This window comes from Tupaia chinensis, unplaced genomic scaffold (genome assembly GCF_000334495.1).
Source record: "Tupaia chinensis unplaced genomic scaffold, TupChi_1.0 Scaffold000074_1, whole genome shotgun sequence".
Taxonomy (NCBI): domain Eukaryota; kingdom Metazoa; phylum Chordata; class Mammalia; order Scandentia; family Tupaiidae; genus Tupaia; species Tupaia belangeri.
This window is the reverse complement of record NW_006159534.1, coordinates 2,875,265-2,900,403: the sequence shown is the minus strand read 5'-3', so window position 1 is coordinate 2,900,403 and position 25,139 is coordinate 2,875,265. Positions and strand designations below refer to the sequence as shown.

The 25,139-nt window shown below is 44.2% G+C and overlaps 1 protein-coding gene across 1 annotated transcript in view; it reads left to right on the top strand.

The window, feature by feature from the left end:
• Positions 1–15,882: 15,882 nt before the first annotated feature.
• STX6 (syntaxin 6) overlaps positions 15,883–25,139 on the top strand; it is a 56,979-nt gene continuing 47,722 nt past the window's right edge. Inside the window, exon 1 of the mRNA XM_006142317.3 lies at positions 15,883–16,158. Within this exon, the coding sequence (XP_006142379.1) occupies positions 16,124–16,158 (35 nt within the window). The 5' untranslated portion in view covers positions 15,883–16,123. The remainder of the gene's footprint in view (positions 16,159–25,139) is intronic.

Sequence of the window (25,139 nt, the reverse complement as noted above, 5' to 3'; positions counted from 1 at the left end):
GATAGCCACACTACAATCCCTTCTCCATTCTCCTCTTGGGATTTTGGGCACGCACACATATGCGCCTGGCATGAGTTTAAGCCATTGGGTCCCGGACTCGAACTGCAGTCGACTACATGGGAGTCCAGGGACATAGCCATTACACCAACTGCTGATCCCAAGGGAAGGTTTTAATAAATAGAAAACTATAGAATGGTGAGCAGGAGCTATGGAGTCAGTAGAAGGAAAGCTCTGGAAGTGATAATGGAGTTATTTTCCTGGAATTGTGACTCCAAACACTCTGACATCTCCCTGTGTTTCCCGATCTAGCAGGGCTAGCACCAGGCACAAATATCAAGCAGACCACAGTTTTTCCATAACCGATTTCCCCTCCCTGCCAGTGTCCTTCAGAGCTTAAGAATGGTTAGTCGAGACCCTGGCAGGAAACAACTTCACCCAAAATGTGTCACATAAACCTTAGTGAAAGGGCTCCTTGTGGGGGATGGCCGAGATTAAGGAAACAAATGCTGAAGGACAGATGATGGGCAGATGATGGGCGCCCAGAGGCTGGCAACTACAGGAAGTCCTCATGGCCCCTGAGGTTGAAGAGATAAGAATAGCAAGTTGAGGACCAGCAGGTAGTGTGGTGGTTAAGGCGATGGATTCCCACCTGGCCAACTGCAGTTCAAGTACCAGACGTGGCGGCTTGAAAATCATGCTGGGCATGTGTGCCCAAAATGCTAAGAAAAGAACGGAGAAAAGGGACTGCAGCATGGCCACACCCCTGGGGGGTGATATCTCACTTTCCCTCTGTCTCTTTGTCTCTCTCCAGCAAGCACAGACACCCTATGACAAAAAACCTAAAAAGAAAAGAGAATAGCAAGTGGAAGCCCAAAGCCCAAAGGAAGCTAGAACCATAAAGCAGGGACTATTCAGGAAGCGCTGCATTGTAGAGGGACACAGCGACTGCCAGAGACATTACAGAGGGGAAACAGCAAGAAAGAATGATCCCAGGCTCTTTCCTCCCTGCTGTCTGATGTCTCTCCTCCCAGTGTCTCTCACTGGGCAAATCCAGACAGAAATCAACCCCCAAGAGAGACTTAGGGAGGCAGTCTGTAGCAGTCAGCCTCCAGGACCCAGAACAGGACAGAGAGGGGGTGTCTAAGGGATCACAGAGAGGATAACCAGCACTTTATTCGGGAATGAAGGAATAACCAGTGACCTTTCCTACCCCTTACAATTTACTCGTCCTACTTTCTATTCTACCAATTATCCCGGCACCAAGCGCTCACATCCAGAGGTGCTGATGCTGTAGAACAGCCCTGGACTGAGGGCCAGCAGAGCTGAGAGCTACTCAGACTGCTCGTTATGTGATCCTAGTCGATCGCTCCAGGCCTCGTCTTCAAATGAAAATTTTCTTCTTAGCCTACCACACTGAGGTAGCGAGATAGTCACATGGGTGCATATGCTCAAGAAATATTATTTCAAATCATTGGAGACTTCTTTGAAGATCACATGCAGGTAATATATAGCTTTTTTCAAAAAATTTATTTTGTACCTGCCAGAAGGCATGTTTGCTCACCAAAGAGAGGGAGGGAGGGAGAGGGAAAAAGTATCCCCTGATGGGGCGTGGTCACACCACAATCCCTTCTCCTCCTCCTCAGTTTCTTTATCCTGTCATGATTTGGGGCATACATGCATACACACCCAGCATGTCTTTTTTTGTTTGGTTCTGCTTTGTTTTTTAGAGAGAGATTTTTACTACAGGGTATGTGCACTTGCCACAGAGAGACAGAGAGAAAAAGTAAGAAATCACCCCCAGGGGGGATGGCCATGCCACAATCCCTTCCCCTCCACTCTCCTCTCAAGATTTTTGGGCACACATGCACACATATGCACACGCACCCATCATGAGTTTTAAGCCTCCAGGTCTGGGACTCGATCTGCGACGGACTATGTGGGAGTCCACCGACATACCCATTACACCAACTGTTAGTCCCTCCCAGTGTGTTTTCCAAGCTGTTAGGTCAAGAATTTGAAGGATGGTCAGCCATGTGGGCTCTAGCTCCCTTAACCTTGAGGCTATAGAGCTGATCTATACATTTTTTAACTAGTGGGAATAATCACCCGTTACCTCCTTCTTCCCTTCCTCTTTCCATCTTCTGCCTCTTATACTCACATCTAATTGTTGCCACTTCTGACTTAAATAATGAGACTTTCTGGATTAAATTCTCTTAGAAGCAAGGACTATGTCGTGTTCAATGTTATATCCTCCAAAGTGCCTAGCACATAGTAGGCATCAACCAGTATTTGTAGAATGAATACACCATTGACCTAAAAGAGCTCCTTCCTCACACAGTCATTAGTCACTACCTATGGTAGCGCTCAAGCCTGAGCACTGAACACTGCCTGCTGTCCCCCATGACAGTGCCAGCCCCAGGTCAGGAGACCAGTTGTGCAGGGTAGAGAAGCTGGTGCTTCTGGTCTGTGGACCTTCTCATGTTCTTGGGAACAACGGGAGGCATGTGCTTGCCAGTGAATTGGAAAATGCATCTTTATCCTTGATTAATATTTCTTACACCCAGAAAATAAGTCTAGAGCCATGGTTTTACCTTTGTGTTTTGTTTTACTTAAATATTTTTAGGGAGTTTTTTTGCTATAAAGCGCATGCACTCTCTGGAGAAACAGAGAGAGACAGAGAGACAGAAAGTGAGAAATCATCCCCCAGGGGGATGGCCATGCCCGTAATCCCTTCTCCTCCATTCTCCTCTCAGAATCTTACATATGCACACACACGCATCCAGCGTGAGTTTTAAGTCACCAGGTCCAGGACTCGAACCACAGTCGACTATGTAGGAGTCCAGCAATGTAAATACTACACCATCTCCTGGTCCTGTTTTGTCTTTCTTGGATCTTTTGTTACAGGTAGGGTTTGTGGGAAGGAGAGAAAACAAATAAACCTGAGCAATGGACCACTCCACTTGATTCCATGCCGTTGGAACTCAACCTCCTGTGAGAGTCCTAAGTCAGAGAAGAGAGGAAACAGAAGTAGAAGAAAGGATCTGAACAGAAGACAAAGGAGGCAGTGCTCAGAGGGAAAGGGAAGACGTCACTGGGGAGACCTTTCTAGAATGGCTTGCAACCCCTCAGAAGGTGGGTGACAAAATCCTACAAACATGAACTGGAAAACCGCTCAGTCAGCTCATTGCTCCTGAGTCCTGGGGGTAGTTATACACAGGTAATTCTGTCCCTGCTTCTTCATTTTCTCTGACCTTGTCACAAGACAAGGTGTCATAAGGTCACAAGATGGGCCAGGCTTGAGCCCGTTCAGGGACCAGGTTTGCTTCCCAAATGCCACAAGTTTTAGGAAAGAACACTCCCAGAAAGAGAACTGGGTACTCACGGGCATTACTGTCCTTCAGCTTTAGGACAAGGATGAGAGGCAACAGAAGCGCCATCAGCTCTTTTAAAGTCCTTCTCTTGGATTCATTTAACCAAAGCCTCGACAGATCCCTGTTGATCCTTTTGAGAACCCACATTCCACCTGCTATCAGGTGATTTAGTAACTGTGTGACACCCAGGGCCCTCCCAATAACAAGGAAAAATATGCAGTGTCACCAGTTGCTAGGGAGAAGAGAGCGACAAAAATGAAAGCCCTGGGCACCTTCTATGGGAACTTTTAACACTTTGCGGGTTTCAGCTTTTTTTTTGGTGTGCCTGTCTTCACCTTGTTCCCAACTTACAGATATTTATAGATGACAGCTCTGTACGAGGCACAGGGAAACAACGACTAATCACACCCGGGCAGGCAGGGCGTGCAAAGTTATTGCCATTGCTTGTTTCCCAGGGCCAGTGAGGAATGAGTCACAGAAGTTCCAGGGTTTGGAACTCACTGCTCTTGTCACTACAATGCTCTGGTCCATGTGTCTGACATGACGTGTATCACCTCGGGTCTTAGGTTGGGTCTGTCTTCCTTGCTGCTCCAGCTCAGAACACAATAGGAGTGGACAATGCCTGTTGATTAGAGGAGAACAAGACAAAGGCCAAGAGAAGATCCCGCGGGAACAGCCATTCTGCCTGCTGGTTCAGCAATCCCAGACCAAACACAGGACAAGTTGAAAAATAGCAACTTAAGCTTGTCGGGGAGCTGGGGAACAGGCCCAGACAGGAAAGAGGAAGTGGAGATGAACAGGAGAGAGGAATGCAGATAAGGACACAGGGCCACGCTTGAGCTCTAGTCAAGGGCCCACGTTTACTTCCCAGCTATTTGACTTTGGACAGAATCACACAATGCACTGAGGTTCGATTTTTCAGTGTTAAAAGAACATTCTGGCAAATATTTATTTCTCAGCATTGTTGAAGGATTAGGTGAGAGTCTGTTTATTATGCACTTGGTAAGTAGTAAAATCATACCTATCAGTTTCTTCTGTGGTAGACTAAGTAATGTCCTACCCTAAAGACATCCACATCCTAATCCCTAGAACCTGTGACTACAGGGGTCTTCAAAAACTGTATGGAAAATGCACATTGTGGGGAAAAATATGCGTAGATTTCGATTCTCTTTGCACCACAATAAACTCATACTATTAATTCCATTTTTTTCATGACCTTCTCAAAGTCCCTTCGTACGTTACTTTATATGATAAAAGGGACTTTGCAGTTGTGATTAGATCAAGGATCTTGAGATAGGGGGATTATCCCAGATTATCTGGGGGCCAGTGTAATCGCAAGGGTCCTTATTACAGGGAGGCAGAGGGGTCAGAGTCAGAGAAGGAGCTGTGACCATGGAAACAGAGGTCAGACTGATGCCCTCACTCAAAGGGCCACATGAGTGGAAGGCAAACAGCCCCAGAACTGGAAAAGAGAAGGAGCCGACTCCACTGTAGAGTCTCCAGAAGGAATGCAACCCCATCGGCACTTGGATTTTAGCCCATAACACCCATTTTTGAACTTCTGGCCTCTAGAGCTGTAAGAAAAAATACGTTTGTGTTGTTTTAGGCCATTAAGCCCATGGCAGTTTGTTATAGCAGCAATCAGAAACTAATACGCCTTCCTTTCCTCAAAAGAAAAAAGAAGCCAAATAATGAAGTTAATATTTGACTAGCTTTCCGCACTTTCTGGCACCTTCTCTTCTCAAATCTTTGTACTTCTTTCTTCCTTTCCTTCTTCATTCCTTCTTTGTTTTTCCCTTTGCTATTTATTTAACAAATATGGGCACTCATAGGCCCTTCAGTCTCAAATGTTTCTTGCTAGATCTGGAGTTCCTTGACAGCATATTCGTTCTTCTTCTTTTTTTTTTCAATAATTACTTACTTAATTTTATTTCTTATTATAATTTTTTTAAAAAATTACTATAGGGCACATACACTCACCAGAGAGAGAAGAAAGAGAGAGAGAGAGAGGGAAAGTGAAAAAGCAAGTTGCCAGGTCTGGGACTCAAACCATGATTGGCCATGTGGGAGTCCGGCACCTTAATGACCCACAACCTGCTGGCTCCATGTTCTTTTTTTTTGAGAGGTTTTTGCTACAGGGCGCGTGCACTCGCCAGACAGAGAGACAGGAAACGAGAAATCACCCCCCAGGGGGGATAGCCACGCCACAATCCCTTCTCCTCCGTTCTCCTCCCGGGATCTTGGGCACGCACACACACATGCCTGGCATGAGTCTTAAGCCACTGGGCCCGAGACGCGAACTGCGGTCGACTACATGGGAGTCCAGCGACATAGCCATTACGCTAACTGCTGGTCCCCCTGGCTCCATGTTCTTTTGATTTTGTGCAAATATCTCGTTCTAGAAATGCATACTATGTATAGTTATTTCTTTATCCATACTATACAGCTCCCTGCGGCATTTACTTTTAAAAGTAGGTATGTTTGCATACTTTCATTTCTAAGTAATTTTATTCTAATTACAAATTAGTAAATTTAGCCCACAACTATAGCAAAAATCTCTCTCTCTAAAAAAAGAAAGAAATTGGGGTGTGGGGTGGGTGTAAAGTTAAAAGGAACAGTTTCCTCTTAAAGAATGGTATTTTCTTTTTAAGAGGTTTTTGCTATAGGGCATGTGCACTAGCCAGACAGAGAGAGACAGAGAGACAGAAAGCGAGAAATCACCTCCCAGGGAGGATGGCCACGTCACAATCCCTTCTCTTTCATTCTCCTTTTGGGATCTTGGGCACGCATGCACACATGCCTGGCATAAGCTTAAGCCACCGGGTTCAGGACTCAAACCGTGGTCAACTACTAGTCCCAAGACTATCTTTGAAGCCTTTTTTTTTTTTTTTTCATTTTATTTTTAAGATTGAATGGTACACTGAGAGTTTAAAATTAGAGGTAATTTATATTTTATATTCAGATTTCAAGACATTGCTAATTTTGTAGTTCATGTGATTAGTTTCCAAAAGTTACAGATAATAAATCAGAAATAGTACCTTTTTAAGAATTGCTTTTTTTTTAAACAAGATTTTTGCTATAGGGCACATGCACTTGCCAGAGAGACAGAGAGACAAAAAGCAAGAAATCATCCCCTGGGGGGATGGCCATGCTGCAATTCCTTCTCCTCCAGTTTCCTCTTGGGATTTTGGACATCCATGCACACAGGCCTAGCATGAGTTTTAAGGCTCTGGGTCCAGGACTCAAACTACAGTTGGCCATGTGAAAGTCTAGCACCTTAACCACCAAGCCACCTGCTGGCCCCAAGAATCGCTTATTTTTTAAGATTCAACTCTAGCATATTAAAAGGGAAACAAAACATTATTACTTATTTAAAACTGCAAACAGTTAGTTACTCTCATTGTCTAAATTGCCTGGCACCCAGGAAAAGGTTTATAGAGATCTAGGGAGCATTGTATTTTGAGGAAGATGTAACTGGACTATTGACAGAAAGTAAATTTACTACAGATAAAATGCTTATGGACATTTGTTTTGTTTCAAGTCATCATAAAATTTCAAGTATTGCATTGTTATCAGTGGATATGGACGCTTAGCTCTTTTTAAAAATACAATATTTACGTAACATGAATATCTGAAATAGCCCACTTCACCTTAACGGGTCTAATCTACCTTCACTAGTCTTCAAAGAACAAGCATTTGCTACCACAGTAAATCAGTATTTTGAATGTGCTTCTCTTGGTTTAGTTTATTAGCTAGTTCCTGTAAACATTTCCATCAGAACTTGAGGCAAATCATGAGGAAACTGTTTCTTTAAAATACAAACCACCACCAAAAATTTCCACATACCTATATATTGTTTAAGCATCTGGCTACTTCTGCTTGTTAAAAGGTATAAACACCAAAAAGAAAATTTAACATTCTATGAAGATGGAAACAAGATGTACTTTCGGTAACTTTGTTTAAGTATTTTAAGTTACTAACCTATGATATTCAATTTGAACTGAATTTAATACAAGATTTCTTATTAGTACAATACATGGCTTATCTTACATATACATGGGTTGACCCGTGGCAGCTCAAAAGCACACTTCAGGTACTGAAAATGGAAAGAGAATGCATCTTCAAACATATTTTATGGAATCTTTCACCACAAACACTTATTAGATTTGTGTACTGTAGGACGTTTATTTTTTAATTTTTCTATTGTATATCAATTTTAAAGATGTATACGTACATAACGTATACATCTGTAAAAGCATGGTCACAGGCTAAAATCTACACTGTGTAATGATTTCCCTGAAAACTCCTACAATGTTAAATTTCGAGGTAGGTTCCACTATTTCATTGGTGGTAACTATTCACTGAACTTTTTTAATAGATAAATAATCTAAAGAAGCAGCCTACATATATTCCTAACACTGTGTTCACTCACATTTAAGTTTAGAATAAGCCCCAAGTGGGGACCAGCAGTTAGCGTAATGGCTATGTCACTGGACTCCCACGTAGTTGACTGCGGTTCAAGTCCCGGACCTGGCGGCTTGAATTCACACCGGGCACATGTGCATGCGTGCCTAAGACCCTGAGAGGAGAATGGAGGAGAAGGGATTGCGGTGCGGCCATCCCCCCTGGCAGGGGGTGATTTCTCGCTTTCTGTCTCTCTGTCTCTCTCTGTCTGTCTGCGTGTGTGCATGCATGCCCAAAATCCCAAGAGGAGAGTGGAGGAGAAGGGATTGGAGTGTGACCATGTCCCCTGGGGGTTGATTTCTCACTTTCTGTTTCTCTCTGTCTCTTGTGTACACATGTGCTCTATAGCAAAAATCTCTCTCTCTCAAAAAAAAAAAAAATCAAACAAAATAACATCTCTCGCCTACATTCTTTTTTTGACCCAAATGAAATATTAACCTAAGGTCCAAGTGGGAGGAAGAAAACGACTGAGATAAATGTCTTCACTAAAATACCAATTAATTTGTCAAATTCAGAAAAAAATTTAAACACATTCGGTCACAATTAAGATCTTAAAGGACAGCGGAGATTGCCCCACTAAGCCGGGAAGCACTGAGGTAGGGAACGCCCTTCATGTTTTCGTCAGGGAGAACATATCCTATCTTCGAGCAAGTATCTCTCCTTGAATCTCAGTATGATGGTTCAAATGGAAATTAAGGAATACCTAGACCTGACAACTCGTTATGGATGTGTCTGTGAGGGCACTTCCAGAGGAGATTGGCGTGTGAGTCTACGCAGCGTAGGTGAGGAAGATTTGCCCTTGGTGTGGGTGACTCCATCCAATTGGCTGTGGGCTCTGTCTCTCTTTGAAACCCTTATATGAGGATATTTCATATTCAACAAAGTTCATGGAAAAATGAAATTACAGATTTATTTTCACGCAGAGACTTTTAAAATATGTGCATAATTTTTTAATAATATACATTTTCCATGAACTTTTCAAAGACCGCTCATATGCTAATGTTTATCTTGTTCATGATGAAGCCCTTCATGCCTTTGATCATTTATTTATTTATTTATTTACTTACTTACTTACCTACCTACTTATCAAGTTTTGCTTCAGGATGTGTGTACTTGACAAGAGAGACAGAGTGAGAGAAAGAAAAAGATATGGAAAGTGAGAAATCACTCCCCAAGGGCAACGCTTCAATCCTTTCTCCTCCATTCTCCTCTCAGGATTTTGGGCATACATGCACATGCACCCAGCATGTTTTTCAAGCTGCCAGGTCTGAGACTCAAACTGCTCAGTTATCCATGTGACATCCAGCTGCCTTAGCCTCCATACTACCTGCTGATCCTCTTTGGCCTTTTAATAACTGATTTATCATGAGTATTTTAAGGCCCTTTTAAGAAACCTGTCTTTTGGGAACCAGTAGTTAGCATAATGGCTATGTCGCTGGACTCCCACGTAGTCGACTGCGGTTCACGTCCCGGACCCAGTGGCTTAAAACTCACGCCGGGCGCATGTGCGTGCCCAAGATCCCAAGAGGGGAATGGAGGCAAAGGGAATGCGGTGTGACCATCCCCCTGGGGGGTGATTTCTCGCTTCCTGTCTCTATGTCTCTCTCTGTCTGTCTGGCGAGCGCACGCACCCTATAGTGAAAATCTCTCAAAAAAAAAGAAACCTGTCTCTTTTGCAAATGGGGTATCTCATTCTCAAAAAACAAATGATCAACTTAGCAAAAGGGTCTTGTTTGTTAAATAACATTTTCAACACAGTACAATTTATCACAATACATCGTTCCCTCTTAGTTTTTAAAAAATTTTATTTAATTCATTTTATTTGTCATTATTATTATTACTATCATTTTTCATTTGACCAGAGAGAGACAGAGAGAAAGGGAAAGTGAGAAAGCAAGCTGACAGGTGGACTTGAACTGCAGTCAGCCACATGAGAGTCCAGTGTCTTATCCACCGCACCACCTGTCAGCCCCCACTGGTCTATTACTTATAAATGTGGTCGAGTTGCTGGCATACGTGTGTGTGTGTGTGTGTGTGTGTGTGTGTGTGTGTATCTATATCAAATCTCATCTGAGCCACTTTCTATGTGTAGGTAAATCCACTTGCTAGTTTGGGGCCAAGGCTAGCCCTTGTACATACAAATGGGCCTCAGAATACTGCTCAAGAGTCAGAGAAACCAATTTTCAAATAAGGCTCTGTCACTTCCTTCCTATGAGACCTCAGGCAAATTATTAACCTAAGCCTCAAATTTCTTGTGTAAAAGATGAGAGTGTTAACAGTATTCGCCTTATAGGATTGCCTGAGAATTCAAAAAAATCAGCAATGGTGGGACTAAAAGGTAACTTGTCACTTTGTGGAACTTTAAAGCATTTCTACTACTATAAAATAAAATAAAAGGGTGTGGATACTTTTGTAAAAACGCTTGACTGAGAAGGCATGAGACACTGGGCTACAGTTACACCTCACCTATTGCTGGGCGTTTAATTCCGCTAAATACACATTCTTTCCAAGGAAAGGCTAGAATCCCCCAAACTAGTTGTCACACCACTTTGTGATGTATATAAGAACAGGCAGATCCTAAAGCTAACCTTTGGAACTGTCCTGCTTCCCAGATCCTGAAATGATCCCTCAAGACATCTTGTTAACTTGCTTGCACCAATCTAAATTCTTTTTTCTTCTCTTTTCTTTCTTCCCTTCCTTTTTTTTTTTTAATCGCCAGAAGGTTCATGCATTTGCCAGATGGAGACAGAGAAAGGCAGAAAGCACCCCACAAGGGTGTGTGGTCATGCCTTTTCCTCCAGTTCTCCATCCTGACGGAATTTTGGGCTATGTGGGATCCAGCTCCCTTAACCACTAGGAAACTGGGCCTGCCCTCACTCTAAATTCTTGATAAACAACTTCCATAATTCTCTTTTCTTCTCTATCCTTCCTCTTTTTCCCGTAAAAGTAACCGCCACCATTTAAGAGTGCTGGTTACAGATTTTTGGAGCCTTTGTCTCCTGAGGTAATCCTAAAACCTGACCTTGAATAAACTCTGCTTGTGTGACCAGCTCTGGTCAGACCTCTCTATTTCAGGTTGGCACTATACACATGTAATCACCACCAGCCCTCTTGGGACATCCCACATAAACCTATGATTTACGAAATTCTGAAAACCTGTAATTTAACAGTGGGTCTGCCATACAACCTCAACCCCCTAACCATCTGTCCAACCAAATCACATTCTAAAACTTGCCCCATATGGAAATTCTGGCACTGCTTCTGTGTATCACTTAGCACAATGTCTGGGACGTAGTGAGTAAAGGCTAGCAATCCTTATTACTGTTACCATCGTTCACTAGTTTACTAAGAGATTGTGTTTTCTTCTTCAGCGTGCATGGGTAAATTCATAAATGATGATAAAATCCACCCTTGCCTTTCCGGCAGCAGTTCAGATTCACCATCTTGTCTAGAAGTTCACTGAATTCCTGTCATGTATCTTAACTTTTTAATATTTACCAGTAGCCATTGGGTCATGTAGTCCTAACTTGCTTATTCTAAAAAAGGATATGAAACCATTGACTTTTGATATAAGAGGGGACTTCACAAAATTTGGAGAAATGGGACTGAAGTATTATTTGGGTGCAAAAAATGTTGAAATCCATACATACTGGGCCAGCAGGTGGTATGGTGGTTAACTAAGGTACTGGACTATCGCACAGCCAACCGTGGTTCAAATCCCAGACCTGGTGGCTTTGCTTTCTTATCCCCCCAATCAGCACATGAGCAAAATGCTCAACATTGCTACTCATTAGAGGGATGCAAATCAAAGTCATGAGATACTACTTCACACCCATTAAGAAAGCCATAAAATAATAAGTTGGTGAGGATATGCACTTTAGTAGGAATGTAAAATGTTGCAGCCACTATTAAAAATACCATAATTGTTCTTCAAAAAGTTAAAAAGTAAATGACCATACAATCTATTTCTGGATCTATGTCCAAAATATTTGAAAGCAGAATCTTGAAGGGACTATTTGTAAAAGGATCTTTTTACTTTTCTTTCTTTCTTTCTTTCTTTCTTTCTTTCTTTCTTTCTTTCTTTCTTTCTTTCTTTCTTTCAATTTGATGAGAGAGAAAGAGAGAGAAAGATAAAGTGAGAAATCAAGTTGCCAGGCCTGGGACTCCAACAGCAGTCGATTCTTACGACTACTCAGTGAGAGAGCAAGCTGGGTTGTAGTTCCCAGTTTTGAGGCGGGATCATCCCCTTACAGGGTACATGGCATTCCTGAAGCTTTCAGGGGCTGGGGTGGCCACCTGTTGCATGGCTATCCTGGCATCCTTAGAGATATTTGGCCCTCACCCTCATCATTTCTGTGAGTTGCCATCTCCTTCCTTGTGCACAAGATGCCTTCCAGGACCCTAGCAAGCTCTCTCCAGCAAGCTCCCTCCATCATTTCCTCTCTGAACTTTGGAGACTCGCTCAGGGACCAGAGGGTCTCCTGGCTGCCCTCTCAGGCTCTCCAGAAGCCTCAGAGTTGGTGTTCCAGCTCCCCCAGCAAATGGACACAATGGAAGTGTTACAGTATGAAGACTTCTTCTTTAAAAAAGAATTATTTAACTTTATCTATTTGTTTATTTTAATTTGACCAGAGAGGGACAGAGTGAGGAGGTGGGGGGGGTGAGAAAGCAAGCCACCAGGTAGGGGACTCAAACTGCAGTCAGCCATTTGGGAGTCCAGCGCTCTCAGCCACTGCGCCACCTGCCAACCCCCCGGTGTGAGGAGTTCTGACAAATACATACACCCATGTAGCCCATACCCTGTGAGGCATAGGGTGTTTCCATTACCCCAGAAAATTTCCCTTCCCAGTCAATATTCCCTTCCTGGAGGCAACTATTGTTTTAGTGTTTAGTTCATGAGAAATCTGAATTCTTCTCCTTTGGGGGTTGAGGCAAGTAGGGACATGGGAAGAGGTAGTTTTTTGCTGAGTATTCTTCCTAAACCATTATTTATGCCAGATTCTGAGGCCTGTTAATAAAAAAACAAAACAAAAACAAAGAGCTTCCTTTGTGTCTCCTTGTACTTTAGCTATGGCTTCCATTTCCCTGTGAGCAATGAAATTCAAGGTCTATTTTGAGAGAGGGTGAAGAAGAGTGACATGCTGAAGAAAGGGACATCCCATACACACACCACACACATTTCCTAGCTCAACCCGTCTCTGTCTCCACTGTTGGTAGTTTTTGTTTTTGTTTTAGTTTGTTCTGGGGCATGTGTGCTAAACAAAGAGGAAAAAAAAAAGGGAAAGTGAGAAAGCACCCCTGGGGGTTATGACCACCTGCAATCCCTTCTCCTCTGGGGATTTTGGGCATGCACGCACACATGCTCAGTGTGCTTTCAAGCCACCGGTTCTGGGACTTGAATTGCTCAGTTGGCCATGTGGGATCTAGCCACCCTAACTTCCCTGCCATCTGCTGGCCCCCACCATTGTTGCAGTTTTTCCCAAACTACTAATGATGCAAATTCTCTAAGCCTCTGATCTCTCACTTGTGGCTCAGTCAATAAACTCAGGTAAAAGGTGGTCATAACACTAACATGGTATCCCGTCCTCCAGGAGTTTACCACTGGGTGGGGGAGACTGTCATGGTACCGCTCATTTAAGTCCACTCTACATGGATGCTCTTCCTGTGTTGTCTTTCTTATGGTTGGAACCAACAACTACCCATCAACAACTCCAGACACTGCACACCTTCCTCTCTCCGGTTTCAACAAGTCCCCCATGCCTGGCACCAATCAGTCAGCAACTCACCTGATTTTCCCTCAAAGGATTTCTCAAATGCATCCCTCTTCTCCATCCTAGTTGCCCTAAGCCTAGCTCAGGTCACTCTCAGCCCTCTTCCGGATCATGGCCTTCAGTCACTGCAGCATCTGTCTCAAATGCCAGTCGGACCCTGTCAATTCTGGAGAGTGTTCACAGTTCTTACTGTCACAATCCAGAGTCCCCTCATCTGACCCCACTCACCTGAAGCTTTAGTTCCCATTGCCACCATCCTGTTCTGCTCAGGCAAGCCCACCCTCTCCCCTGGCTGTGCCCCTCAGCCTGCCTGTGTTTACGAATGAATGAATAACGATCCCTTTTCTCCTCCTCACCCGCTATGTCCATAACCAGTTAAACAATTCCCTCCCGGTAGCCTGCCCTGCACTGATCCTCCAGCGTCTCAGGGAAGCCTGGACTCTTTGACTTCCATCTCTCTTTTTTCTCCCCTTCCTCTTCATGAATAGTTTTGGTTTTGTTTTGTTTTTTAGTTTGCTATAAGGCACATGCACTCTCTGGAGAGAGACAGAGAAAGTGAGAAATCACTCCCCACAAACACATGGGGGATGGCCACACTACAATCCCTTCTCCTCCACTCTTCTCTCAGGACTTTGGGCACACACACATGTGCCTGGAGTGTTTTTGAAACCACAGTGTCCGGACTCGAACTGTGCAGTTGACCATGTGGGATCCAGTCACTATAACCACCATGCCATCCACTGGCCCTGTTTGTTTTTCTGTGAAACATCTATCTGATTCACTTCTTCCTCCCCATTCTCTGTTGCTGCTTCCTGGTCTGGCCGTCATTCCTTCAGACAAGATGATCACAGCGGTGCCTGAATGGTTGCCCTGACTTCACTACCTTACTCTTTTGGGGTCGTGAGGTTTCCATGCATTTTGACTTAATGTTCACAAAAAACCATGAGCTAGATATTATTACTTGAGTTGTATAAATAGATAAGGAACTGGAAGATAGAGCCTAGGCTCATACGGGGTTTATCTGGCTCTGAGAGATCTGCTGACTCCAAAAAGACTGATGACCTTAGGTAAATCACTTAACCTCCTAGAGCATCAGATTCCTCATTCATAAAAAGGGGTATAATAAAAATAACAGTAATCACCTCATTGGGAGAACATGTGAGATGACACTTAGCACCTTCCTCATTCCAGTGCATCCCTCCTCTCCATCCTAGGTGCCAGAGCCTAGCTCCAGACACTCTCAGCCCTTCTCTGGACCTGACCTCCCTGACCACCTTATCATCTGTTTCAAATCCCAATTCCTCAGTCCCCAAGATCTATGGGGGAAATGCCCACAGTTCTTAACATCACAAACCAGGGCCCCATAATCTGACCCATAAGTAAATATGCAACCATTATCAGCCACTAAAGTCCACACCTCCTGTCCACACACTCTATAGCATACCCAGCACATGAGCAGGCTCATTGCCCTGGCCCACGTGCTGTTGGGAAGAGCTCTTGAACCATAGCTAACAGGAAGATATCATATCTAGCCCCCCGCTTTGCCCCTCAAAGCTGGTCTCTCCTGGGAAGGCACCATATGCTGTATGATAAAATGACCTCACGTGGTCCTACACAGAATGTACACCAGATGAAAATACACCCTGTCTGGTGGACAATGCACAGAACCTGCAACTTCGCCCAGTCCTTGGCGCGTGACCATAGGAACTCTTGAAACCTCTCTGAATTTACTCATTTATGAAATGGAAATAATAGTATTTTCCCTACGATGAAATGGAAATAGTAGTATGTTCCCTACAAGAATATTGAGATGATGCCTATACAACCTTGAGCACACTGCCCGACTCACAGTTAAGGAATTGTGTCACATTATCACAACCGGTTACCATGTATAAGTGAGCTTTAGTGTAAGTTAAGGTGAGATGGATTTATAAATCACATTCGCATGTTACCAAAACTAAGTATTAAAAGCAGAGGAAACGTAAAAAGATTATGCAAATCAGGTGCAAGTACCGCTCACCCAAAACGGTGACTACCTTCCTCAGAGGGTACTGGGAGCTCCTGCAGGGAGCTAGAGGCAGAGGCGGGAGAAGCCTGTCCCACCTCCGCCACTCGAGCCCCGCCCCCAGGGCTGCATGACGTATGCCCAGGCCCGGCCGACGAGGGGCGGGGCCCCGCTCACGTGGGCGCGGGTGCGGAAGTTGTGCCACGGGACGCGTTCGTGATTGGCTGCTTCTCAGAGTCTGGGGGCGGGGTCAGGCCGACGGACGCGCCAGGAGGAGGCGGGGGAGGAGGCTGCAGTGGCTCTGGAGTCTGGGATTCGGCCCGCGGAGCCGATCGAGTGCTGGGCCAGTAGCCATCCGGTGCATCCCGGCTTGTGCCCGCACCCGGCTACTCGCGGTTCCCCGGGCCGGCGCAGGCGGCTGCGGGAGGCCGATAGGGTGGGCGGAGGGAGGCCAGGAGGGCGCGGGCGCCCTTTGCGCGGAGTAGACGGAGGCGGCGGGGGGCCGGGACGCCATGTCCATGGAGGACCCCTTCTTTGTGGTGAAAGGGTGAGTGTCGGTCGATGACTCCGTTGCAGAAGGCGGTGGCCGTGCTGCCTGCCTACAGCTCCCGGGTCTCCTCGCTGTAGGGGGTGGGGAGACAAGTTTAGGGTAGGGAGGAGATGGAGGGGGCACGACGGGCTTAGCTTTGAGGCCGATGACCAAGCATCCGGAGACGTCTCCTCAATCCTACCTGGACTGTGCAACCCGTGTCCTCCACCAGTCCCTTGGGGAGGGGGTCCCGTTTCAGAGTGGGCATTGCAGCATAACTTATTTGGGGGCCTAGGGGTCCAGTGACTCCGCAGGTGGGAAAGGAGCAGCGGTCCTAGGCCCAAACTAGGGGTCCAGGCGAGCAGGGACCCTGCTTCAGAGGGAAAACACCATCTGGGCAGGAAAGGGAAATGGCCCTCCTGAGCTTTGTAGTTGGCGTGGACGGGGTGAGCTTCATTGTCCATTGAGTTTGGAGCACTCGGCCGCAGACGGGAAAGCCCACAACGTGCCCAGAGGTGTCGGAGCAGGTTTGCGGGGAGGGACGTGGGGGAGCAGGTACCGGAAGACAACTCTGTTTGGTGGGGGAGTCTTCACTGAGAGTCCTGCGAGGACAGGAAAGCAATCGTTCATACTCAGAGATGATATTGGGGAGAAAAACAAAATGAAACCAGCCAAGCCAAACTTTCCTCAGCCTTCTATTAGCAACTGGGATTTTCCCACAGTGCTAAAGGAAATGAGTGTTTCTTTTTAACTCTTTGATTTCATCCAGGCTATTTGACAGCTTCCCCCTTTTCTAATTTCTGCCTTTCAGAATGGAGCTGTCTTATTTTTCCTTAGGAGCTGCCCTGACTCCATCTTTGATTGCTCGATGTTTATTTGGAGATGGGAGCTTCAGTTGCAATTTGCTGTATCTACTTGGTAGCCTTTAAACAAAATGCAAAAGATCAGTCCTGATGCCCTAACATTTCTAATACCTTGTCAGTTTTATGTTTTAAATGTCACACAAACATCAGATAATCTGAGAACTACGAAATTCCCAGAAGTTCAGTACTAATAATCATAGTGTCCCTTGCTTTTAGCTACTTGCTATCAGCCTCCTATTTCTGTAGTGGTGAAAACTGACTACTTGTATAGGCGTTTGTTGGCTTAAGCGTTCTCAGGACGTTTAAATAGCACTTGAAGGGAAATCCTTCATTATTGCTTCTTTTCATTGCTCTGGAGAGGTTCTTCATCACATTCCTTTAATTTAGATGGGGAAATGCTAACTTGTAGATTTACCAGTAATATGTGGCTCCCTACTTGGAAAATGTGTTGTTAGAAGGATTGATTTAGGAGTTACTTTTTAAAATTTAATGCTATGTGTTTTCCCCTTGGATAAAAGTCTGTACCATGCAGCTTATGATACAAAGTTTATGTCTGGCTACAGAGATTGGAGATAATCAGGATTTTTTTGTTTGCTTGACTTATAAAAAAAATTATTATTCTATTTAATTTTATTTACTTATTTTAATTTGACCAGAGTGGGACATAGGGAGAGAAGGGGAAGATGAGAAAGCAAGCGCCAGGTCTAGGACTTGAACCATTGTTGACCATGTGGGAGTCTAGCACCCTTAACCATCACACCATCTTCCATCCCATGCTTGACTTTTAGTGGAACCTGTGAAAACTCTAAATTGCTTTGCCACTTGGCATTTTTTTTTTTCCTTCCTGATAGTACATAGTACAATTTTCCAGTGCTTGCTCACTGATTAGTTATCATTGGTTTATTGGAACATTGGCCTGGAGTTGTGATTGACTTTTTACATCATTGTTGCTCAGATCATTAAGATGCCTAAAAGAAAAAAGATTCTCAGGACCAGCAGATGGCATAGTGACTACATCACTGGACTCCCATGTAGTCAACCATGGTTGGAGTCCCGGACCCGGTGGCTTAAACTCATACTGGGCACATGTTCGTGCGTGCCCAAGATCCCAAGAGGAGAATGGAGGAGAAGGGGGTTGCAGCGTGGTCCATCCCCCCCGGGGGGTGATTTCTTGCTTTTTGTCTCTCTCTCTCTTTCTGGTGAGTGCATGCGTCCTATAGCAAAAGCCTCCCCCCCCAAAAAAAAAAAAAAGATTCTCAAGACCTTCTGCTATGGAGAGTCACTGTGGGTAGCACCAGATGCTTGTGGGAGAGCATATTTGGGGAACCATGTACCTCCAGTTATTAGAAGTATTGAAAAATGTGTCATGCAGTGTGGAAAATTTTAATGTAACCAAGGAGTTTCTAGTCTACAGTGAGAAACAAACCACCCCAAAATTAAATGGAAATGACAGATGGTAAATAAGTGCTGAAATGGATGCCCCAGGAGTTTAGAGAAAAGCAGCTCCTTAGGAATAGTTATGATGGAAGAAACTTTTGGAGATAGTATTGGGTTGTCAGAAAAGTCATGATGTATTTTTCTACGGTTTTCTATGCAGAAATGCATCATGAGTTTTTCCAATGGCCCAACAGTAGGTGTTGAATTAGATTTTGAACGTGGGCAGAATTGAGGTAATTAAGGCCTTACTCTTCCCTGGGCACTTTTCAGGAAGTCTCTTCATTGGCCTTCCTGCTGCCAGTGTCCTTCCTTTTTCATTCTGCCCTGTGTCTGTTGGGTCAGCGCTGTCCAATAGAAATACAGTGCAGTCCATGTATGTTGTCTTCATTTTTTAGTAGCCATATTAAAAAGGTTTAAAGAGGGGCCAGTAGGTGGCACGGTGGTTAAGGCTTTGGACTCCCACGTGGCTGACCATGGTTGAAGTCTCAGACTCGGTGACTTGTAACTCATGCCAGGCACGTATGCATGTGTGCCCAAAATCCCAAGAAGAGAAGGGATCGTAGCATCATCTCTGGGAGTTATTTATCACGTTCCCTCTCACTGTCTAGCTTTCCCTCTCTCTGGGGAGCATATGCATTCTTATAGCAAAAAAAAACAAAACCAAAAACAAAAAAACCTTTAAAACGTAGAAAGAAACTGGTGAAATTAATGTTAGTATCTTTAATATAGTCAAAATGTTATTTCAACATTTGATTAATATAAAGGTGATTAATGAGATGTACTTATTTTGTACTAGTTGTTTGAAATCTGCTACGTATTTTAGGCTTACAGCACATTTAAATTTGAATGTGAAATTTTCATCAGAAATTCATGATCTGTATTTAGAATTTATTAAACTCACAGTTGAAAAGTAAATTCACACACCCTTCTCGTTCCAAACATACATAAAAGTTTTCTAGAACTGAATTGCAGATCAGTTTCCCATTTGAACTAATTGAAAAGTGAAAATATGGGTCTGGCAGGTGGTGTGGTGGTTGAGGTACTGGACCCCCACATGGCCAACCATGGTTCGAGTCCCGGACTAGTGGCTTGCTTTCTCACTTTCCTTCTCTCTCTCTCTGGTCAAATTGAAAAATAATGATAAATACAATTTTTTAAAGAATTATTTTATTTAGCTTTATTTATTTATTTATTTTAATTTGACCAGAGAGGGACAGAGTGAGAGCTAGCGAGAGAGGGAGGGAAAGTGAGAAGGCAAGTCACCAGGTCTGGGACTTGAACCATGGTCAGCCATGTGGGAATCCAGTGTCCTTAACCACTATGTCACCTGCTGACCCCATAATAAATACAATTTTTAAAAAAATGAAAATATAGCTCCTCGGTCACACTAAATACTGTGTGAGTCAGTAGTTATGAGTGCTTCTGTATGGAACAATGCAATGTGGCCTTTCAGTATCCCAAGGAGGCATTTTCTGCTTAGTGTCACGTAATGGCAGCTGGCCGGCCACAGAATGAAGTGCAGAACTTCATGACCTTTCTGATCCCACCCTTTCTCTAGCTTCTACTTGCCCTGCCCACCCTCAGCCTCTGGGCTGCAGCAGTGCCAGGCTCGGTATGGTGACTGACCACAGTCCTGGGTGCTCTGACTTGTGCACCCACTCGACCTGCTTCACCCACTCAGCTCTCAGGGCTCTGTGTAAGCACCTCATTGCTGCCAGGAAGTGCCTCTCTTGGCACCTGTAACCCATGATTGCACCTCTTCCTCTGGCTGTCTTTATTAGACGTGAGCTCTGAGGGTTCGGACTGCGTTTTTCCTGTATTTCCAGCCTAGCACCTTGAGTAAGTAGTAGAAACATTGAACAGACACCCAGTGTGGTGAAGGAGGTTCTTCGGGGGTGGGAACTCCTCCAGCAGAGACCCTGAGGTGGGCAGCCTGTGTTTGGGAATCGTCGGGAGGGCAGCCCAGGCGGAGGGAGCAGCTGGTTTGGGGTGTAGTAATGGCAGTATTTAAGGGATGCGTCTCCTGCTCAGGCATTGTCTGCTAAGTAAGCACTTTCTTCTTATTTTCCTTCATAAGAGTAGCCAAGTGATGTGGCACTTGCCGCATTTTAGAGATGAGGTGTAGAGGGGTTAAGTTAGTTATCTAGGGTTGCACAGCTTGTAAGTGGTGGAGCCAGGGTTCAAATTTGAACAGCCCGATTCCACTCGTACTAGTAATAGTTCCTATGCAGTGCAAACTGTGTTAGTCTCAAGAGAATCTCATCTTGAGGCCATGAGAGATTTTATTTTTGAAGGATGATTACTTTTATTTATTGTTATTATTATTTTTTTCTTATTGGGTGCGTGCACTCGCCAGAAAGACAGAGATAGAGAGACAGAAAGTGAGAAATCACCCTCCAGAGGGGATGGCCACGCCTCAATTCCTTCTCCTCCATTCTCCTCTCGGGATCTTGGGCACACACGCACATGCGCCCAGCGTGAGTTTAGGCCACCAGGTCCGGGACTTGAATCGCGGTCAACTGCATGGGAGTCCAGCGACATAGCCATTACGCTAACTGCTGATCCCAATTTATTGTTATTATTTTTTAAATTTGCTATCGGGCACAAGCACTCACCAGGGAGTAAGAGAGAAAAGGAATGTGAGAAGGTAAGCCACCAGGTCCAGGACTCAAACTGTGGTCAGCCCCGTGAAAGTCCAGTGCCTTAACCACCACACCACCAGCAGACCCTCATAAGAGATTTTTAAAGTAGAGAAATGACAGGAAATTAGGGCTTTACGAAAATCAATTTGGTTGTGATGTTAGATGCATTAGCGTGAGGAAAAATGTAAAAAGAGACTAGTTAGAAAACTTGTCATTTCTTTTTTTGGCCAGAGGCTGCAGATCCTTGACAGAGTCATAGGGAGAAAGCATCCCCCAGTGGAGTGTGGTCATGCCACAATCTCTCTTGATTTCTCCCTCCTGGGATTTCAAGGACTGTTTTCCAAGCCTCTGAGACAGGGGTTTAAACTGTGGTTGGCCATGTGGGATCTGGCTCCCTTAACCACTAGGTTATGGGGCTGTTGTTGCAACATTACACGCTGTAATTGTAACATGCAGTGATTCATGCCTGAGTGTTTGAGTCTCCTTTTGTGAGATTTCAGCATTGTTGACATCTTGTACAGAGCCAAATTCCAAACTGGGATGACTTTTTAAAAATCCTTATGATGTAGATATTATCATCATCATTTTACAGGGAGGAAAAAGAAACTTAGAAAGTAAAAAAAAATATTTTCCAGGTTTATAAGTAGAAAGGTCAGGATTTGTGTATGTGTGTGTATTACTATTATTGTTACTGCTTGCTTATTTATTTTGGGCAGGGTCTCACTGTGTCACAGTCCTGCCTCAGCTACTCAACTGAGACTAGAGGTGTGCACCTCCATACCTGGCTCTATGTGTCCTATTATTATTAATCATTTTAGAAATTGGGATTATACTTTATATGACTGATTTTTTTTTTTTATCAGTATTTTCTTGTATCCTTGCTTCAGAGGGAAGGGTCTTTTTTTTGTTTTTTAAATTGCTGGAGGGATTATATACTAACCAGAGAGAGGAGAGACAGAGAGAAAAAAAGACCCCCCCCCAGTGGGGTACAATCACACTTCATTTCCTTCTTCCTTTCTTCATCCCGTTGAGATTTGGGGTATGTTTGATCTTTTAAGCCGCAGAGGTCAGGCCATATGGGACCCAGCTCCCTTAACCACTAGATTATGGAACTGGCCTGGGAGAGGTCGGTTAATGACCGGATTGTGAATTGCCATGTAAATGGAATATAATTCACCTCCAAAACAGGCATTTATAATGTTGCCAGTTTTCCACTCTTACAGCTAATATAATGGTGAGCTTCCTTGTCCTGGTTGCTGCTTCTGATCATTTTCATGGCTTGTATTCCTGTAATGTAATTGCTCACTCAGCAGGCATGCACAGCGAGGCCTTTGATGCTTGTTACAAAATTGCCCTCCAGAATTTTGGCCCCTGACTTTCCCCTTGAAGCGTTGGAGGGGCCCACTTCCCTCCATCTTTTGCCAGTTCAGTGGACCCTTAGTATCATCCAGAGATTGTTTCCAAGCCCCCCACAGATACCAAAATCCAGGGCCACAGAAGTCCCTTATATGTGATGGTGTAGTATTTTTATCACTTAGGCACATCCTCCAATGTCCGAATATACTTTAAGTCATTTGTAGATTACTCGTAATACCTAATGCAATGTACAATGCTGCATGAATAGTCATTGTGCTGCATTGTTTAGGGAATAATGGCAGGAAAAAAGGTCTGTATGTGTTCGTACAGAAGAGACCGTCGCAGCCCTAAGTAGCCACACGTCAGGTACAGTAGGCATGAGGCATCGCAGTTGCAGGATCTCTAGTTGCAGAACCCACAGGGATGGAGGGCCAACCACTGCGTTCACATTTTAAGAAATCTTTACTGATTTGCTGGGTGAACAATATGTTTGAATGTTTGAATCTTCATCATCTTTGTATGTAGTAGGGCCTTACTTATTGTTTGATGAATGAACCCCTCTGGAGTTTTTGGTTCTGCGGGGTTTTTTTCCCATGCTTGTTGACAGGCTTTTTGAATTAGTCTCATTTTAGATTTTACTGTTTCCGTGTGGACAGGCCACTAAGAAAACCACGTAACTGAGCGTGTTAAGATAAGAGCGTGAGTGCTGTGGCTCTTTAAGATTGTGCTCCTTTGAAGGTTTTCTGTTTCCGACAAGAGTAGTTTTATTTCCAAGACTTGGCCATGGGCTGGTGTTGAACTCAGGACATTAGTAACAGGTAAGTGAGATGGTATGGATACTGTATTCCCTAACCTTCCCTTGCCTGTGTATCTGGCGTTGTTCACACTAGCTTATGAGGTCCTCAAGGAGAGGCATAGGACATTATTTTCAGTGCCATGAAAACTGTTTATTGGTATATTCCCTGTGGGGGGAAAAAAAATGAATCCTTGTTTTCAGAGTTAATTTTGGTCCAGTAAAATTGGATGTAAATCAGAATTTCGTTTAGTACTTTTAAAAAGCCAGAATTAAATGTTTCATTGTAAAATCAGCTTTGCAAACATGTGTTGTCAGTGTTGAGTACCTAATATTATATTTGGCTCTAGCTTGGAAAACACTACATTAGATACATGAAAGTGTGTGTGTGTGAGAGATTTTGGAACAGAGTAGAGATGCTGTGAAGATTGAGGAGACCTACTGTGGGAACGTTGGTCAAGGATACTTTAATAAAACAAGGAGGGCCTCAGTCTGGGCCTTAAAGGAAATGTCTGCTTTTCATCTGCAGAGGTCTGGGGGCACTCCTAGGCTGGGGATAGAGCCCAGCAGAAGTCTAGAATCAGGAGTGGGAAGGGTAAGAGTGAGAAGAAGGCCTGCCAGTGGAAGCAGAATTTGTAGTGAGAAGTCAGGCTGCATGTTAAAGTTGTCCATGTGGCAGTGGAAGGAAGCATGGGAGAGGGGGCTTGAATACCCACCTGAGGAGTTTAGATTTAATCTGATTCCTATCATAAATTCTTTTTTTTTAATATTTAACTTTTATATATTCATTCATTTATTTTAATTTGACCAAAGAGAGACACAGAGAAAGAGAGGGAAAGTGAGAAAGTGAGAAAACAAGCCTCCAGGTCTGGGACTCGAACTGTGGTCAGTTATATGGGAGTGTCCAGCACCTTAACCACCAAGCCACCTATTGGCCCTGCTATCATAAATTCTTAACAAGAGGTAGTTTTAAAACTAGCAGTTACTATTCACTTTCTTACAGTCAGTTCTCTCTCTCTCTTTTTTTTTTTAGAATTTTTTTTTGGCTATAGGATGTGTGCACTTGCCAGAAAGACAGAGACAGAAAGTGAGAAATACCCCAGGGGGAATGACCACACCGCAATCCCTTCTCCTCCATTCTCCTCTTGGGATCTTGGGCACACACGCACATGCGCCCAGTGTGAGTTTAAGCCACGGGGTCCGGAACTCGAACCATGGTCGACTACATGGGAGTCCAGTGACATAGCCATTATGCCAACTGCTGGTCCCGTTACTGTCAATTCTTAAGGGCCCAAACCCAGGCCTTCTATTTCATAAAGGTAATAAATTTGGGGTCAGCAGGTGGCATGTAGGTTAAGGCTCCGGATCCCACATGACTGACTTTGCAGTTCAAGTCCCAGACCTGGCCGCTTGAAAATGACACTGGGTGCGTGGTGTGTGAGCATGCGTGGTCACTACCCTGAGAGAATGGAGGAGAAGGGATTACAGTGTGGTCATTCTCCTCCCCAGGGAAGTGATTTCTTGTTTTCCCTCTAGCTCTCTCTTTCACTGTCTCTCTTTGGCAAGTACATACATCCTATATCAAAATGAAAAAAAGAAAGGAAAAAGGAAATAGATTTGCCTAGAAGCCCTGTAGAAATGGGATTAAACGGCTCTTGGTGGTAGAAAGTATCTCATAAGTAGGGTCAGAAGAGCTCGAGGCTAGTGGCCAAGTTGCCCTAGGTCTCTTGTTTGTACAGAGTGCAGACGAGGTTATCTTGAAAGCTCCTTCCAGGTCTAAAAATCAGAGATTGTACAAGGTGAGAAGGAGGAGGAGAAGTCAGAGATGACCCTGTCCAGACAAGTTTCAAAACTAAGAATATAGTGGTGCTGTTGGCGAAAATGAGGAAGTGAGGGAAGCAGATTTTT